We start from the raw sequence: 15,690 nt of genomic DNA, 5'->3' as shown, positions 1-15,690 counted from the left end.
AATATATTTTTTAATTTTATTTTTTTATCTTGGTTGAAAAAATAAATAAGAACTTTGTTTATTAAAAAATTCTCGAAAATATTTCAATATTGTGGTGATATTAAAATAAACTTTCTTACATAAGGATCTCTTAAGAATCACTACTCGGACTTTTCAAAAATTTTGTCTCCAAGGGTTTATACTTATTTTTAATAGTTATATTTATAATGCATGTAATAAAATATGATACCTATGGTTTACTTAAAAATAATTTCTTATTCTATTTATTTAAAAAATGAGAAATTTTTATTGAAAATTATTCTAAATGCTCCAATATATTGGTAGTATTTTAGACAAATTTTTTTACCTAAAAATTTTTAAAGAATTACTACTTGAACTTTTGTAGGATCTCATCATTAGAGGCTATTTTTAGTATTAAAAAAAATATACATGCAGAGGCAAGTAATGAAATGTTAATATACATAACTTATTTTTCCTATTTTTTAAAAATTACTTATTAATCTTAATCATTCACAAACAATTTCATATATTTAATACCAAAAAATATATAAATAAATAAATAAACAAATGAGCAAATAAAACTAAAATAAAATTTACCGTAAGTTAGGTTAGGATCCTAGTCAAAATGATATGATCCAAATGGTTAGACTGGAATTTGGGATAAATTTCTGATGGGTTAAGGGGAAAACGGACTGGATTAGGCTATTTGCAAGTGAATTGGTCTAGTTGGGTCTACAAAAAAGGTAAGGTTTATAACAACCGAGTCGGTGGGCACGAGTAAGATGAATTTGTTTCACGGGTCGAGTTGACCTGTAAGGTTCTTTTTTAAAAAAAAAAACTATAAAACCAAAAGATCTTTTAATTTATTTCTCTTTTTTCATAAAAAAATTCTCTTTTCTCATTCAGGAAAACCAAACCTAGTTCCCAACTTTAGCTACTGTGGCACCACCCATTCCACCATTGGCTATCATTTACCTGCATCAACTGGCTCCTAAACTTCACCATAAGCTTCCCCTTCTTGTCCTATTCTCAGATCCATGCTCTATTTTTTGCAAATTGCCTCACAATGGCCTAGATACGAAGATTTAGCCAAAATTTTCAAATAGTCAAATCTCATTTTTTCGTTATTGGATCCTCTTACAGTTTTAATATGTTATTCCTCTCCCTTCAATCTTCGTTACCATAGGTTCTAATCATAAACAAAAGCCATCATGAGTTGCTGTGAGTCCATGCCATTAGCATTGGTGGTTTTTAGCTATCTCTTTTGTGAACCCGAGCCTCCTCTTCTTTTTTTTTCTCTTTCTTTTCTTTTTCTCTCATTTTCCTTTTGCTCTTCCTCAACTGAAGTAAGCAATCTTTTTTTACATATTTTTTGAATCTAACTTTTTCTTTTTTTTTTTTGTTGAACAGGATTGCCAGGTGCTGTGCTTCCTCTTTACGAAGAAAACTGTGATTTTTTTATTTTTATGTTTTGATTTTTGGTTGTAGTCAGCTTGTGTATTTGTTTTTATTGGTCTTTCAAGAATTTGACAAGAGGCAAGGTTCGATTGAATTTGGTGGAACAGGTGGCTAATGATGAAAATGAAGGCTATCAAGTTTTGGTTAAAGGTGGACAGGCAGCACTGCTTGTTATTCAAGTAGGTGGTCTGATAAGGGTTGGTGATTGGTGGAAGTGGGTGCTGGTGCTAGGATGGGTATTGGTATGTTTGTGTTGAGTTGGTGATGGTGGTACAAGGTGAACCGTGAGTGAAGATGAGGTTGGATATGTGTGAGCACTAGGGTTAGGACTTGCTTGGTACTTAGACTGATGGGTCAAGTGCTATGGGTTTTAATTAAGGATGGGAGAAGCTTGTGCTAGCCTTGATAGAATGGAGGGACCAGTTGATAGATTGGAGTTATTAGGTTTCAGTTGAATGGGTGTACTGTGCTGGTGCTTAGGTTGATGGGTCAAGGGTTGTGGGTTCTGATTGAAGAATGGAGGGGTTAGTGCTGGCCTTGGTGTAATTGTTGGTTCCTAATAAATGTAGGGACTGTGCTGGTGTTGGTGTTGGTACGGGTGAGGGTGAGTAAGAGGTTGTGGCTATGAGGGTGATCGAGTTTGGGTCTTACAGTGAAGGGTTGGGACTTGTGCTTTGGCAAGGCCTTTTTTTTTTCCTTCTTGCTAGGTGTTTTTGGGTATTGGTGCTCTAAAGGTTATATTTCAAGTCTTGGAACCTCTTCCTTAGTCTTTTTAATGTGTATACTAGACAAAATTTGTAGGGTGATGCAAGGTGGCAGAGAGGAAGGTAGTTTGTTTTATCACTTTTTAATTAATTTAATTAATTCCACATAAACAAAAATGAAAGTGAGATCTAAAAATTAATCTGGGCCTAAAATTAGAGCTTGAGGCCTAAAAGATGGATTTGGGCTTCTACTGAGCCTTCAAGCCCAAGTGATTGAATTTTGATTCGAAACTAAACTAGATTGGACTTTAGGATTTGAACTTTAAATCAGACTAGATTTTAATTTATGTAAAATAATTTAAAAATAATTAATCCGAAGTAAGCCTAAAATACATTAATTCAATTACCGCGCACTAATTAGTCCAAATTAAATTATTTGATTTGAACGTAAAAAATCAATAAAAATCGATCGATGTAGATAAAATTATGTGTCTACAGATATAAAATGAGTTGAAAAGAAAGGAAAACAAAATACTTTTTAAATATCACTTGATTCCTTCAATATATATATATATATATAGTGTAATCAAAGCGATTCCTACTTTAACCATTAGATTTCTTGTCTTAGTTAAAAGGAAGTCATAGAAAGAACAAGCTCAAAACCATGATCAATTCCATTATTATTATTATTTTTACTTAAATTAAGTGTTTAATCTTCTACAAATTGATAATAAGACCATTGACTTTTTATTGTAGTATTATAATAAAAAAATTAAAAAAAAAAAGAAAGAAAAGAAAAAGAAAATTTATAAATATAAGTTTTGAATAGGGCTTAAGGGAAAGCCCTTTGATACTTATTTGATCCATTGATTGAATTTGGGCCTAACAATAAATATTGGGCCTAGCATTGAATTGTTAGCATGAAGTTTAGGATTCAGATTATTTATGGTAAATATTGTCATGAAATTTAGGGAAATCCAGAATGATTTATTAATGAAGTTATTATCCTGAGATTGGATCGTATGAAATATTGAAAATAAGGAAAAGATTTAAATAAGGTTTTTTAAGTAAAGTTCGTAAAATTTTTTATTAAAAATGATTAAATAAAAATTAAAATCGAAAATCAAAATCGATAAATTGAAAGATATCTTTATACAATTCAAATATGTAAAATTTTAAAAAAATTTAATAAATTCTTATATATTTTTTTAGTTAAAGATTTTTATTAAAGATAGAAAAAACTTTTATTATTGAATAAGTATCGATCAAATTTAAATTATAAATAATATTTTAAATAATTTTTTTACATATTATAGATTTTCACATTGAATTTTATCAATTAATCTATTTAAATTTTTTAATAAAATTTTTATTAAATCATTTTTTTAAAAAAATTTCCCAAATTTTATCCAAAAAAACTTTGTGCCGAGGATGTGACTACTGGAATTGTGGGCAAGGACTTTACTATTTTTTTTGTCATCTCATCAATTTTAACTTTGACACCTTAGTTAAAACGTAAGGTACAGCAGTTGTCGTTTTATTTTGTCTGAAAACTAAGTATGTTAGTTCACTTTTTTCAACATGAGGCACAAACCAATTAGGTTTTTTTTTTTTTTTTTCCCAGTACAAATCAATTAGTTAAGTGTGTCATATTATCAACTTTTTGTTATTATTTCACCGTATATGTCTTAATCAAATCATTAATCCTTGAAAATGGTCGTCTCAATTGTTGAAAAGTTTCAACCAACCTTGGCTGAGGCCTGTGACCTGAAAAGGGCCCTTGAAATGGTGACTTTGCTGGAAATACAGCTGAAAGAGATGAATCCAAACCTTGATTCAATCTCAGAGTATGAATTTTGCTTTTGTTATTTTTCATATGAATTTTGCCTTTGTTATTTTTCATACTTCCAAAATGTGATCTATTTTCCTGTATGAATGTCCACTCAAGTACTTGATGTTATAGATATCGAACAAAAGTATCACTGTATAATGAGCGAGTTGAGGATCTTAACACAGTTACCCGGCAGCATGATGAATAAAGAAGCAGTATGATGAGTGGAGAAAGAAAAGGCATGGATATCCTCTCATGTCATTTTTCCCTGTTGTGACTTCAAAGTTATCCTTTCAACTTAAGTCATCAAATCTCAGTACACTGAATTGTTATAATTTTGATATTTAGGTAGGATGAGTTCATGGCAGGGTTCGATGCAATATCTTTGAAGTTAAAGGAAATGTATCAGGTTGTCTTGAGACCATGCATTGAACTGCTATTTGCCAAAACTAAGGCCCTTAATTCATTGTTTATTAGTACTATTTCTCGTTGGGGTAGCCAGGTAGGGGGTTGGTGGATTTGGACTAGTGAGATGCCAAAAGCAAGAATACTTTTTCTAGGTCTATGGCTGTCCGTCAATGGTGGTTTTCCATTTAGATATCATTTTTATTTTAGTTTGTCTCTTTTGGACTTGGGGTAACCTCATTAATTTGCAAGTACATAGGTTATTTATGATTTCCCCCTTTTCTCTATATTTGCAGGTGATAGATTACGTCCCTTCCCTCCCTGTCTTTTGTTACCTGCTTCGATAAAATAATTGTGCTAGTTAACTGACTTAACTGAACAGATGATCACGCTTGGAGGAGATGCAAAACTTTTACTGGTGGACTCTTTGGATCCTTTCTCTGAAGGTGTTGTTTTCAGTGTTAGACCGCCCAAGAAGAGGTGGAAGAATATTGCAAACTTATCTGGTGGAGAAAAGTTGCATCTGCATGTTCACTACCCATTTATGAATGCTTAACATGCATGCCAACGATCGTTTTTACCCCATTCCTCTGTTAATATTTAGGTTTTCCAACATTTCTCTCATAACTGCTTTCAGACCCTCAGCTCGTTAGCTCTCGCTTTTGCTCTTCATCATTAAAAGTCTACGCCACTTTATGTAATGGATGAAATTGATGCAGCTCTAGGTACATATTTACCAGATTCATGAACCTTTTTCCTTTTCTTTTCTGAGGTTCCACTTCTTGAGACTCCTAACTTTGATGGTTTTTATGGTGTTCCAGACTTCAAGAATGTTTCCATTGTTGGACATTACGTTAAGGATAGGACAAAGGATGCACAGCTCATTATCATAAGGTTTGTTTCTTTCCCCAAGTTCTTCTGCTATGAAACAATTTATCAATTTTATATGTACTCGGTCCATTTTTTCTGTCTTAAGTTTAAACTGCAGCATCAGGAATAACATGTTTGAGTTAGCTGATCGACTTGTTGGGATCTACAAAACTGATAATTGCACTAAGAGCATTACTATCAACCCTGGCAGTTTTGTGGTGTTTGAGAGAACTGCATGATTCGTATATGCATCATCCTGGGTGAAGTTTGGTTTGTTGCTATATTCATTTTGTTATACTAACCTAAAAATATATATTATACTATGTACGAAATATGAGCATCTCCATATGTATTGTTCCACAACTCCACTGAAAGCCCACCTTTCCATGAAATCAGTTCTGAAATTTGATTCCCTGTAAATGTGTTTAATCTTGCAATCCCAGTCCCTGTGTAAGAATTGGTGACATTGCTAAATAACATTGTATAGTGGATCCTTATCAAGTAAAGGGCATGTGACTTTCTTCACTGCCAAGAGAGAATTCAATTCTAATAGCAACCCCCGAATGCCTCGTGCCCAAGCAATTTTCAAACCCAAAACAAAGTTCCAATACCCCTCATTGTCCAGAGCAATGCCTCCTATAGCAAGTTCCCCAGGATTAGATAAAATTGATATGACATTTTAATCTTACATTGAGATATTCAAAGAATATATTATAATATATAAATAGAAGTTTAAATTTAAACTTGTGAAGCGCATTATATGAAATAAAACTATGAGATTTTCAGATAAAAGTAGATAATACTTAATAAGTTGGATGTGAGTCTCTACAAATAATATCAAAGTGATCATTAGTCGGATAGAAATTAAGTGTTACATCTTAGGAGCTACCTTTAGAATCTTGTAGAAGTTAAGTATTACATGGTGAGAGTTACTTTTATAATCCTAATGTCTGGTTTATTCCGAATTATGTGATTTTATGCGTGCTGTGTTAGGTTTGCGAGGATGTCAAACTTTAATTGGATAGTTTGTGATACTCTAATCCCAAATGAGGATGTTGTAAGAATCTATTATAATGTATAAGTAGATGTTTAAAACCAAACTTGTGAAACGTCTTTGGTGAGACAAAATTATAAAATCTTTGGATTAAAACGAATAATATTCTCTAGATTGGGTGGATCTCCACAATTGAGCATCAGCATTCACCTTGATAAACACCGCAGGAGGAGGTTGCCAAGCAATTAGCCCGACTTGCCTAATAGAAGTAAGCCGTTTATTCTAACTGAAATACAAATAATCTCTAGCACTAGCCATTATAATGTTAGAAGAACGATTTCCAAGAACACATTTATTTCTCCATTCCACGCTTTTTTAATTAATGGGAGCTATAATCTTTCTTTGTTTCTCTTTTTGTTTGGCATACAGGGAATTTGGTTTCATGTTGCAGTAGCAGCAGCAGGCTTTTCTTCTTTCTTCAGCATAATTTTATATTCCAATCCTACTTCTATATACTATTACATACAACTATATATGTATTACAGTTATATTAAAAGAACATTTTTTCAAGATATGTCCATAATCTAGTTTTCAGGGTAGAGATAAAAAGGGCGTGAGGATTGCCTTGCCCTTGATATTGAACAATGGATCGATAATTCAAAGATCATTGACAGGTTCTTTGTTTGGAACCTCTCCATCTTGGCTCCTCATTCGACGAAGTTGGAATGAAACTGAACGCGGAGAGATTGCGTCCACTGGCTTGTCTGTCATGCGGATCAGATTGTAAGACCATGTCCCCGTCAAGGTACCTATCGCTGGTCCAACCACATACACCCAAATTCCCTTGTACTGAGCACTTGCAAGTGCTGGTCCTATGGTCCTTGCTGGGTTCATTGATCCACCTGATATTGGTCTGAAATATATATATATATATATATATATATATATTAGTTTTCTTTCACGTGCTATACACATAATTATTAACCAAATTATAATCTAATATTTTAAAATAGTTTTAATACTTTTATAGTAATAAAATTGAAATAACCGTCATCATACTAAATTAAATTGAAAATATAAATTAAGTTTGAAAAAAATAAATATAGCAAAAATTTTAAATTAAAATTCTAATAAAGAATAAATATTTAATATTTCTCTATTTTGACTTTTTTTTAGAACTTTTCTTTTAAGTCTTTTGGTTTTAGGTCATCATTTTCATTCATTTTTTGTATTTTTTTCTTTTATTTTTTAAAATTTTTTTAGAGAATTGTCTTCTATCACTATCAAATTGGATTTTTTACTTTTCTTTCTTCTTTATTTTATGCTTTTTCTCGAGCTTTTTCTTTTAACTTTTGTTGTAGTGGAATTTTATTTTCAATTTTAAAAATTTTTAAGGTAATTGATCATTGATGAGCTCATTTAAACTCTTACTTTTCTTCTATTTGCTATTGAAAATTTAAATTATTTATTTTAATTTGAAACCATATTGTTATAAAGTTTTTGTTGCTTAAAATAAAGTAAATATATAATTTTTTTTTTTCATGATCACTTACTTCTATTTTTTATATGTACTTATTTATGGAATATAAATCATTTTGTAGTTTCATTTTATAGTAAAAAATGCATACTTACATGAATTTTACTAATTAAAAAATATTAATTTATAAACATATTCTAAAAGAAAGGATTTGAAGCAATAAAGAATTATTAATATCTCGATATAATAATCAATGATGCTTATTTATATATTTACAAGAGATATTAACTAAAACTACTTTTAATATCGACTATTGATTTCTTAAAAAGCCACTAAATATGCATACTAAAATATGTTATAATAAGAGTTTAAATAACACATTTTACTTAATGGTATATTTTATCATAATCAAATAGTTTTTTTATATTATTTTTTAAATATTGAAATATTTTTCTCAATTAACTTTGGTTCAATATTATTATTGTTTGTTAAATAATGAAATATATAATAAATCTAAAATTACTAAGATATGACCTATTTTAGATAAATATCAAAAGATATTATTATATTTTAAAGGTAAATTACGTTTTAAATCTTAGACTTTAAAATTGATAATGAATATAGTTTTAATATTTGAACTCTTTTTTAACTAAAATGGAGTAATTTCTTTATTCAACAAACGTTTAATTATATATCTAATATAAGTCATACAAAAAATTCATCATTTAACTAATATTGTTATAAAAATATAATTTATAGAATTCATATTATTATTAGTATTATTAAATCATATATTTTGATTTAAAATATTATGTACTTGATAAAATAACTTATAGATTTTTTTTCTATAGTATTGTCTAATAAGTTTAAACTCATTATTTCTTTCTTTCATTTTAAAAATATCTTTAAAGCCAAAATTTTTTTTATAGTTGCTGCTAGTGTTATAAAACCTACCACATAACACAACAATTTATTTTTAGGAAAAATATAGCATTAATCTGGTTACTATTAATTTATTATCAAGTAGACAATCAATCACATACAAATTTAGATAAAGTCGTTCCAAATTTTTACTTCAATTCAATAAAATTATGTTGTTATAGTAATTAGTACATGAATATTGTTTTAATTATTTATATATGTGTACAATATCCACAAAGTTTGTAATTCAATGCCTTAGTATTAAATGGCAATAAATATAATTTTTTAAATAAATCAAATATGTTACACAAATTAAAAAAATATATATAGATCTATATCAATATTCAACCAAAACAAAAACAAAAACAAAAAAATTACTAAGTTAGTAATGATTTACTGCTAAGTTATATCACTAATTTACTATTAAAATATGAATAATTTAGTATTAAGTGATTCATATTTTACTACTAAGTTGAAATTGATTTATTATAAGTTATCATTAATTTATTGTTATCACTAATTTATAACTAAATTATAACTGATTTATCATTAAGTTATCAATAAATTCGACTAAGTTTATTATAACTAATTTATTACTAAGTTTTGATTTCACTCTTGCTAGTAATTAGAGTTTAATCCTTAAAAACTTCGAGTATAAAAAAACTTATCACCAATTGATAACTAAGTTATCACAAATTTATTAGTATGTTATCAGTAATTTATTATTAAATTATCAAAGATTTACTATTAAGTTATGAAAGATTTACTACAAAATTATCAATGATTAATTAATTTACTACTAAATTATCATTGATGTCATAACGTCTAGATCCGGGGATCTATCGCCAGACATTGACTTTAGGGAGTCGCCACCAATCTTTTTTTATCCAGGTGCGATTGGCCACCTATGGAATCTGCCCTTTTAGGGAACACCTAAGCTTAAGGGTCCCTAAAAGAATAGGTTCGGGTCTGCTTAACCAGAACAGAGTTCGGGAGTTCGGTTACGTGTGAGGAAGGTTATAGCACCCTCACAACGCCCATCAAAAGATGGTACCAGCTTGAATTTGTGTTATCCAAAAGCCTTAAAATTTTACCAAGTAGTTAGTTGTTGAAAATTATTCTCAATTGACTCTAATACTTTTAGCAGAAAATTGAGAAAATTCCCTCACCTCAAGAGTATGCAAGAAAAACTACTGTTTCACTTGCAGAGGCTCCGTCGTCGGATTATTTAAAGAAAAATCAAGATCAAAATCAAAGTCAAATAAAAAAAATTCAAAAAAAAAATTCAAAAAAAATTCAAAAAAAATTCTAAAAAAATTCAAAAAAAAAAAAAAAAAAAAAACCTGGAGCGGCTCGGCTCGGCTCGGCTCGGCTCGGCTCAAGGAAGAAAAAACGGCTCGGAGGAGCGGCTTGGGAAGACCGGCTCGGCTCGGCTCGGCTCGGAGGGGGGCTGGGCACGCGCGGGTCAGAATCGGGTCGACGCTCGGGTCGGGTCGGGTTCGGCAAAACGCGCGGATCCTCTTATTAACTTAAAGCCAAAACGACGTCGTTTTGGGAGGGTATAAAAGGCACTAACCTCTGTTTTTCGGCAGATCGCTCTCCCCCTCTCTCTCTCTTCTTCTTTTTTCCTCTCCCTTCTCTCTAAAAAACCGAAGAACTCCGGTGGAAGATTCACCGGATTCTGGAAATTTTCGCCGGAATCTGGGTTTTTTCGCCGGAAGTTGGCCGGAAATTTGACGGTTTCTGGGATTCTTCGCCGGTTTCTGGGATTCTTCGCCGGAAACTGGGCAGGTCGCCGAAAACTTCAATGTTGGCCGGAATTTTGGCCGGAAACTTCAAGATTGGCCGGAAAATTCAACCGGAAACTGGAATTTTCCAGAAATTCCCAGAAAGAAAAAAAATTTCGAAAAATCCCCAAAAAATTTCTGATAATTTCTGGAACTCTCCTAAACCTTTTCCTAGCCTTCTATACTCTTTCCTACGCCTTTGCTTCTCAAATCAGTAGCTCTAGCTTACTGTTTTCTGTCTGTTTGAACTGTTCCAGGAGGTGCTTTATATAGGGATTGATCAGGAGTTTCTGATCAATCCCAACTCCTCCTTGGACGGAGATTCAGTCTTTGAATCCAATTGGACTCTTTAGATTGAATCCCCACTCCCAGTAGGATTCTTCAGCTTCAATCTCAACCTTCCAAAAAAAATCAAATAAATATAAAAAAATAATAGATAATTAGAACAGATAAATAAAAAGATATTATAGTAAAAAAAATATCTGATAATCAGGAAAAAATCAGAACAGATAATTTTAAAAAAAATAATAATAAAATAAGATAAACCCAAGTATATATTACAAAAAAAAAAAAAAATAATAATAATAATAATAAATATATAACTATATACATATAAATCTAATCTAATAAAAAAATAAATAAATATATACATAATAATAATAATAATAAAATACATAAAATACAAAAGAAGAAAAAGAAGAAAGAAGAAAAAAAAATACAGGATTGAATTGGGCCTTACCCGTTTGGGCCAAGCCCAATTGATCTGGGCCCGGACCCAATTGGGTGTCTACAGCTGCCCCTCTTTGCACATTTTCTGTGAAACAGAAATTGCGCAAAGACGTAGACACCCAATCAAGACTCAACTCAACATTTTTTGATTTTTTTTTATTTTTTTGATTTTTTTTTTATTTTTGTTTTGATTTTTTTGTTTTTTTTATTTTTGTTTTTTTGTTTTTTTATTTTTTATTTTTTTTGGGCCGAAGCTCCTCTAAACAGAGACTCAACGACTTTTGAAAGTAAATTGCTCCTCTAAACAGAGGCAACGGACTTTGGAAAGTAAATTGCTCCTCTCAACAGAGGCACCACGACTTTGGAAAAATAAACTGCTCCTCTAAACAGAGGCAACGAACTTGGAAAAGTAAATTGCTCCTCTAAACAGAGGCAACGAACTTTGAAAAGTAAATTGCTCCTCTAAACAGAGGCAACGAACTTTGAAAAGTAAATTGCTCCTCTAAACAGAGGCAACGAACTTTGAAAAGTAAATTGCTCCTCTAAACAGAGGCACCACGACTTTGGAAAAATAAATTGCTCCTCTAAACAGAGGCACCACGACTTTGGAAAAATAAATTGCTCCTCTAAACAGAGGCAACGAACTTTGAAAAGTAAATTGCTCCTCTAAACAGAGGCAACGAACTTTGGAAAAATAAATTGCTCCTCTAAACAGAGGCACCACGACTTTGGAAAAATAAATTGCTCCTCTAAACAGAGGCACCACGACTTTTGAAAAGTAAATTGCTCCTCTAAACAGAGGCAACGGAACTTTGAAAAGTAAATTGCTCCTCTAAACAGAGGCACCACGACTTTGGAAAGTAAATTGCTCCTCTAAACAGAGGCAACGAACTTTGAAAAGTAAATTGCTCCTCTAAACAGAGGCAACGGAACTTTGAAAAGTAAATTGCTCCTCTAAACAGAGGCAACGAACTTTGAAAAGTAAATACTCCTAGACAATCATGTCCGAAGGAGTTGAAAGTTGTGTTTGAAGGGATTTCAGGAGATTATGCCCAAAGGTCTTATAAATCAACCCTGATACCAAGAGACATCTTATTTCGAGGATTAGGAACTTACCTGACAAGTTTCTTCTCAAACTTGCAAAGTCTTTTTATATCTGTCTTTTTCATGTGGGATGTTGGAACACCCTTGCTTCTTGAATTTGTACACTATACTTTCCTGAAAGTAGTGTATGCTATGCAAATGCATATGAATTTCAATGCATGCTGTGCAAATGTTGGTCAATTAATTCCTGTTCAATGTATGGTACTCAAGTTTCTCAAGCTCTTTTTTTATTTCTTGGGTGTCAAGCCCTTTGATTCATCAAGGATCCAATTGCACTGCTCTTCTAAGATCGAACCAGTGTAGCTCTTAATTGTCCTTTCCACTCACATTCTTTCCTTGTTCTGTTTTTCAATACTCTGGAATAAACTTCATCAATCGATCATCCCTTGACCATCACTCAATGAATTTCTCAGCACTAGCAAATTTCAAAACAAATTTCATCCACCATTACTGGGTCCTTGTCTCAGCATCAATAATTCCAAAACAGACTTTGTCTACTGATTGTCTTCATCATTCAATCATATCTTGCAAGTCATATCGATCAATTCATCACTTTTCAAGATTTGCCCCATCATCTCTTTTAGGTTTCTACCATTTCTTCATCATCTTAGATTTCTTTTCAAATGAATGTAAGATTCTTTTAAGCACATATTCATTCATTCATTATCATTTCAAATTTTGACAAATACAATGCAATCAAGCATTTTCTCAATTCATTCTAAGGGTGTAACAATAAGAGGACAGAAAGTGAATTATGGTAAAGATAATCAATGGAGATCTATTTTGGTAGAAAATAAATGGGAAAGGAAATAAATTGGATGTCATTGAGGTAAATGGTATGTCCAAATGATGAATATTTAGACAATTTTCAACATTAATCTCGGATTCTTTTTCAAAAACTCATTCATTTACTGTTGAAGTCATCTTGGGCTTGGCGAACTCTGCCCCAGTCTTTAAGGGATCTTCAGATGTCTTTGATCTTTCATTCATGTGAGCCATTTGACCTGAATCTTTTTTTTTTTTTTTTTTTTTTTTTTTTTTTTGGGTACCAAAATCACCCTTTCAGGTTTTCAATTTGGATCTCTTTTTTTCATTTTCTCATTTTTTCCTTCTTTTTTTTTTTTCATTTTTTTATTTTTTTTTTCATTTTTTTTTTCATCATCTTTTTTTTCATCCATTGTTGATATCTTTCATACGTCCAACTTTAGAGCATGATTTCATTGCTTTCTCGTGAGCATACCTTCATTCAACATATGATCATTCAAGTTGAGTATTCACACTTGATCTAAATGGACTTTTCAAGGTTGTAATGTAGGCCAAGGTGAAGGGTCATAAAAAAAATGGATAGAATAGGCTCAAAATATGTATTAAAAAGGTTCAAAACCAAAGGATCATTTGATACAACTTGGCATTTTGCCCCCACATCGTTTCACTACTTTTCTCTTTCCTCACACAAAGGATTCTCATTACTTTGCCCCAAGTCATGTGTGGCATTTTTTTGCTTTTCTTTCTCTTTTCATTTTTGAGACCTTTTGTGGTGTTTTTTTTTTTTTTTTTTTTTTTTTTTTTTTTTTTTTTCAAAATTTACCCTCCAGTGTAGAGGGTGATCCTTGGTTAGGGTTCTTCCAAAAAAAAAAAATGATAAGCTCAAAGGGGTAACAATAAATGGTTTTTCAAATGGTAAAAGAAAGATGGCCATTTTTCATCTCAATTGTGAATACCTTTCTTGAACATCATCTATTGAACAAAACTCATGAACTTGTATAAAAGATTGCACACCTTCAGGACATATCTCTTTCTCTTCTGGTGATAGCTTACTTTTGCTCAAATCATCTTCTCATATTAAATGTGGATGAGTTCTCAAAATTAAATCCCAGAATTATTGTTATAATTGTCTAAATATTCATCATCTGAAATTTAAGAATGGGAATGTAAAGTTATGAAAGGTAACAGGGCATGGAGTAATGGTCAAATGAAAGAAAAAAATGTAATGAAATGCATTGACTTGCCTTTATTAAAATGATAACAAGTAAAGTCATATTGCAAAAAGAAATCCAACATTACTTGAAAAGAAATCTTAAAGTGACAAAAAAAACCTTCAACCCGCCTTATCTCCATTAAAAATTAGCCCCCTATATGATCAGGTGAAGAAATCCCCATTGACATCTTGCCCCTCAATTCATTGTGACTCTCCGGACCCTTTCTGTTCTTGACTTTCACTCCGGGCACTGACATTGGATGTTGTTGCTTTTTCTTGATCAAAACTTACCATTCCATCATTGATCAACCGTTGCACCTTATACTTTAAAGCAGTGCAATTTTCAGTAGAATGGCCAGTAATTCCATAGTGATAGTCGCAGTGGGCTGTAGGATCATACCACTTTGGGTAGGGTGGTTTAAGAGGTTCCACATGGCTGGGGGCAATCAAGTGGCTATTATAAATCTCTCGATATAACTCTGTATAAGTCATAGGGATTGGATCAAATACAGGTTTTTCTTGAGCAGTCCGTTGTTCTCGCGAGCCACTGGTTAGGTTAGTAGGGCGGATTTGGGTTCTTACAGGAGCTTGAATGTTAAGGCGATAAGTGGATGAATAAGATGGTTGAGGAGCTAGCTGGTATGGGTAGGATGAGGCATTGTTCACAGCAGGATAGTATGGAGAGTAGCCTTGGGATGGATAGGGTTGATAACCCCTGAATTGTTGTCTATCAAAGCTCACAGCTTGAGCTTCAGCTTCTTTCTTTTCTGATACCTTCTTGGTTTCTCCTCCTTTCAATTTGCCATTTTTTATGGCACTTTCAATAATTTCTCCAGAGATCACCATGTCAGCAAAATTCTTTGTTGCATTCCCTATCATCTTTTCATAATAGGGAGGTTTCAAAGTGCTGACAAACAGCACTGTGGTCTCTTTTTCTGTCAGAGGAGGTTGTACCTGTGAAGCTATATCTCTCCATCTCTGGGCGTACTCTTTAAAAGACTCGTTTGACTTTTTCTCCAGATTCTGCAAAGACAAACGATCAGGAGCCAAATCGATGATGTGTCGATATTGACTGATGAAGTCATGTGCCATATCACTCCAAGAGCGAATACGAGTCCTATCCAACTGAACATACCATCTGGCAGCAGAGCCAGTAAGACTGTCCTGAAAAACATGCATCAAGAGTTTTTCATCATGTGCATGAGCTGCCATCTTTCTGCAATACATGGTGATGTGGGTTTTGGGGCACTTTGTACCGTCATATTTTTCAAATTTCGGTACTTTGAACTTATAGGGGATAACCACATCAGGGACTAGGCAGAGCCCAGCAGCATCTACTGACCCATAAAAGCTAAATCCTTCCATAGCCCGTAGCCTCTGCTCTAGCATGCTAATCTTGGAACTCTCCTCAGCTTCCACTTTCATCTTTTCT

The 15,690-nt window shown here is 32.2% G+C and overlaps 1 protein-coding gene across 1 annotated transcript in view; it reads right to left on the bottom strand.

Annotated features, from left to right (window-relative positions):
* Positions 1-6,769: 6,769 nt before the first annotated feature.
* LOC111292603 (aquaporin NIP2-1-like) overlaps positions 6,770-15,690 on the bottom strand; it is a 36,729-nt gene continuing 27,808 nt past the window's right edge. The window contains exon 5 of the mRNA XM_022885046.2: positions 6,770-7,175. Within this exon, the coding sequence (XP_022740781.1) occupies positions 6,920-7,175 (256 nt within the window). The 3' untranslated portion in view covers positions 6,770-6,919. The remainder of the gene's footprint in view (positions 7,176-15,690) is intronic.

Source organism: Durio zibethinus, chromosome 10 (assembly GCF_047325235.1).
Source record: "Durio zibethinus cultivar Kanyao isolate XHJ-2024 chromosome 10, ASM4732523v1, whole genome shotgun sequence".
NCBI classification, from domain to species: Eukaryota; Viridiplantae; Streptophyta; class Magnoliopsida; order Malvales; family Malvaceae; genus Durio; species Durio zibethinus.
This window is presented reverse-complemented; position numbering and strand designations above follow the sequence as displayed.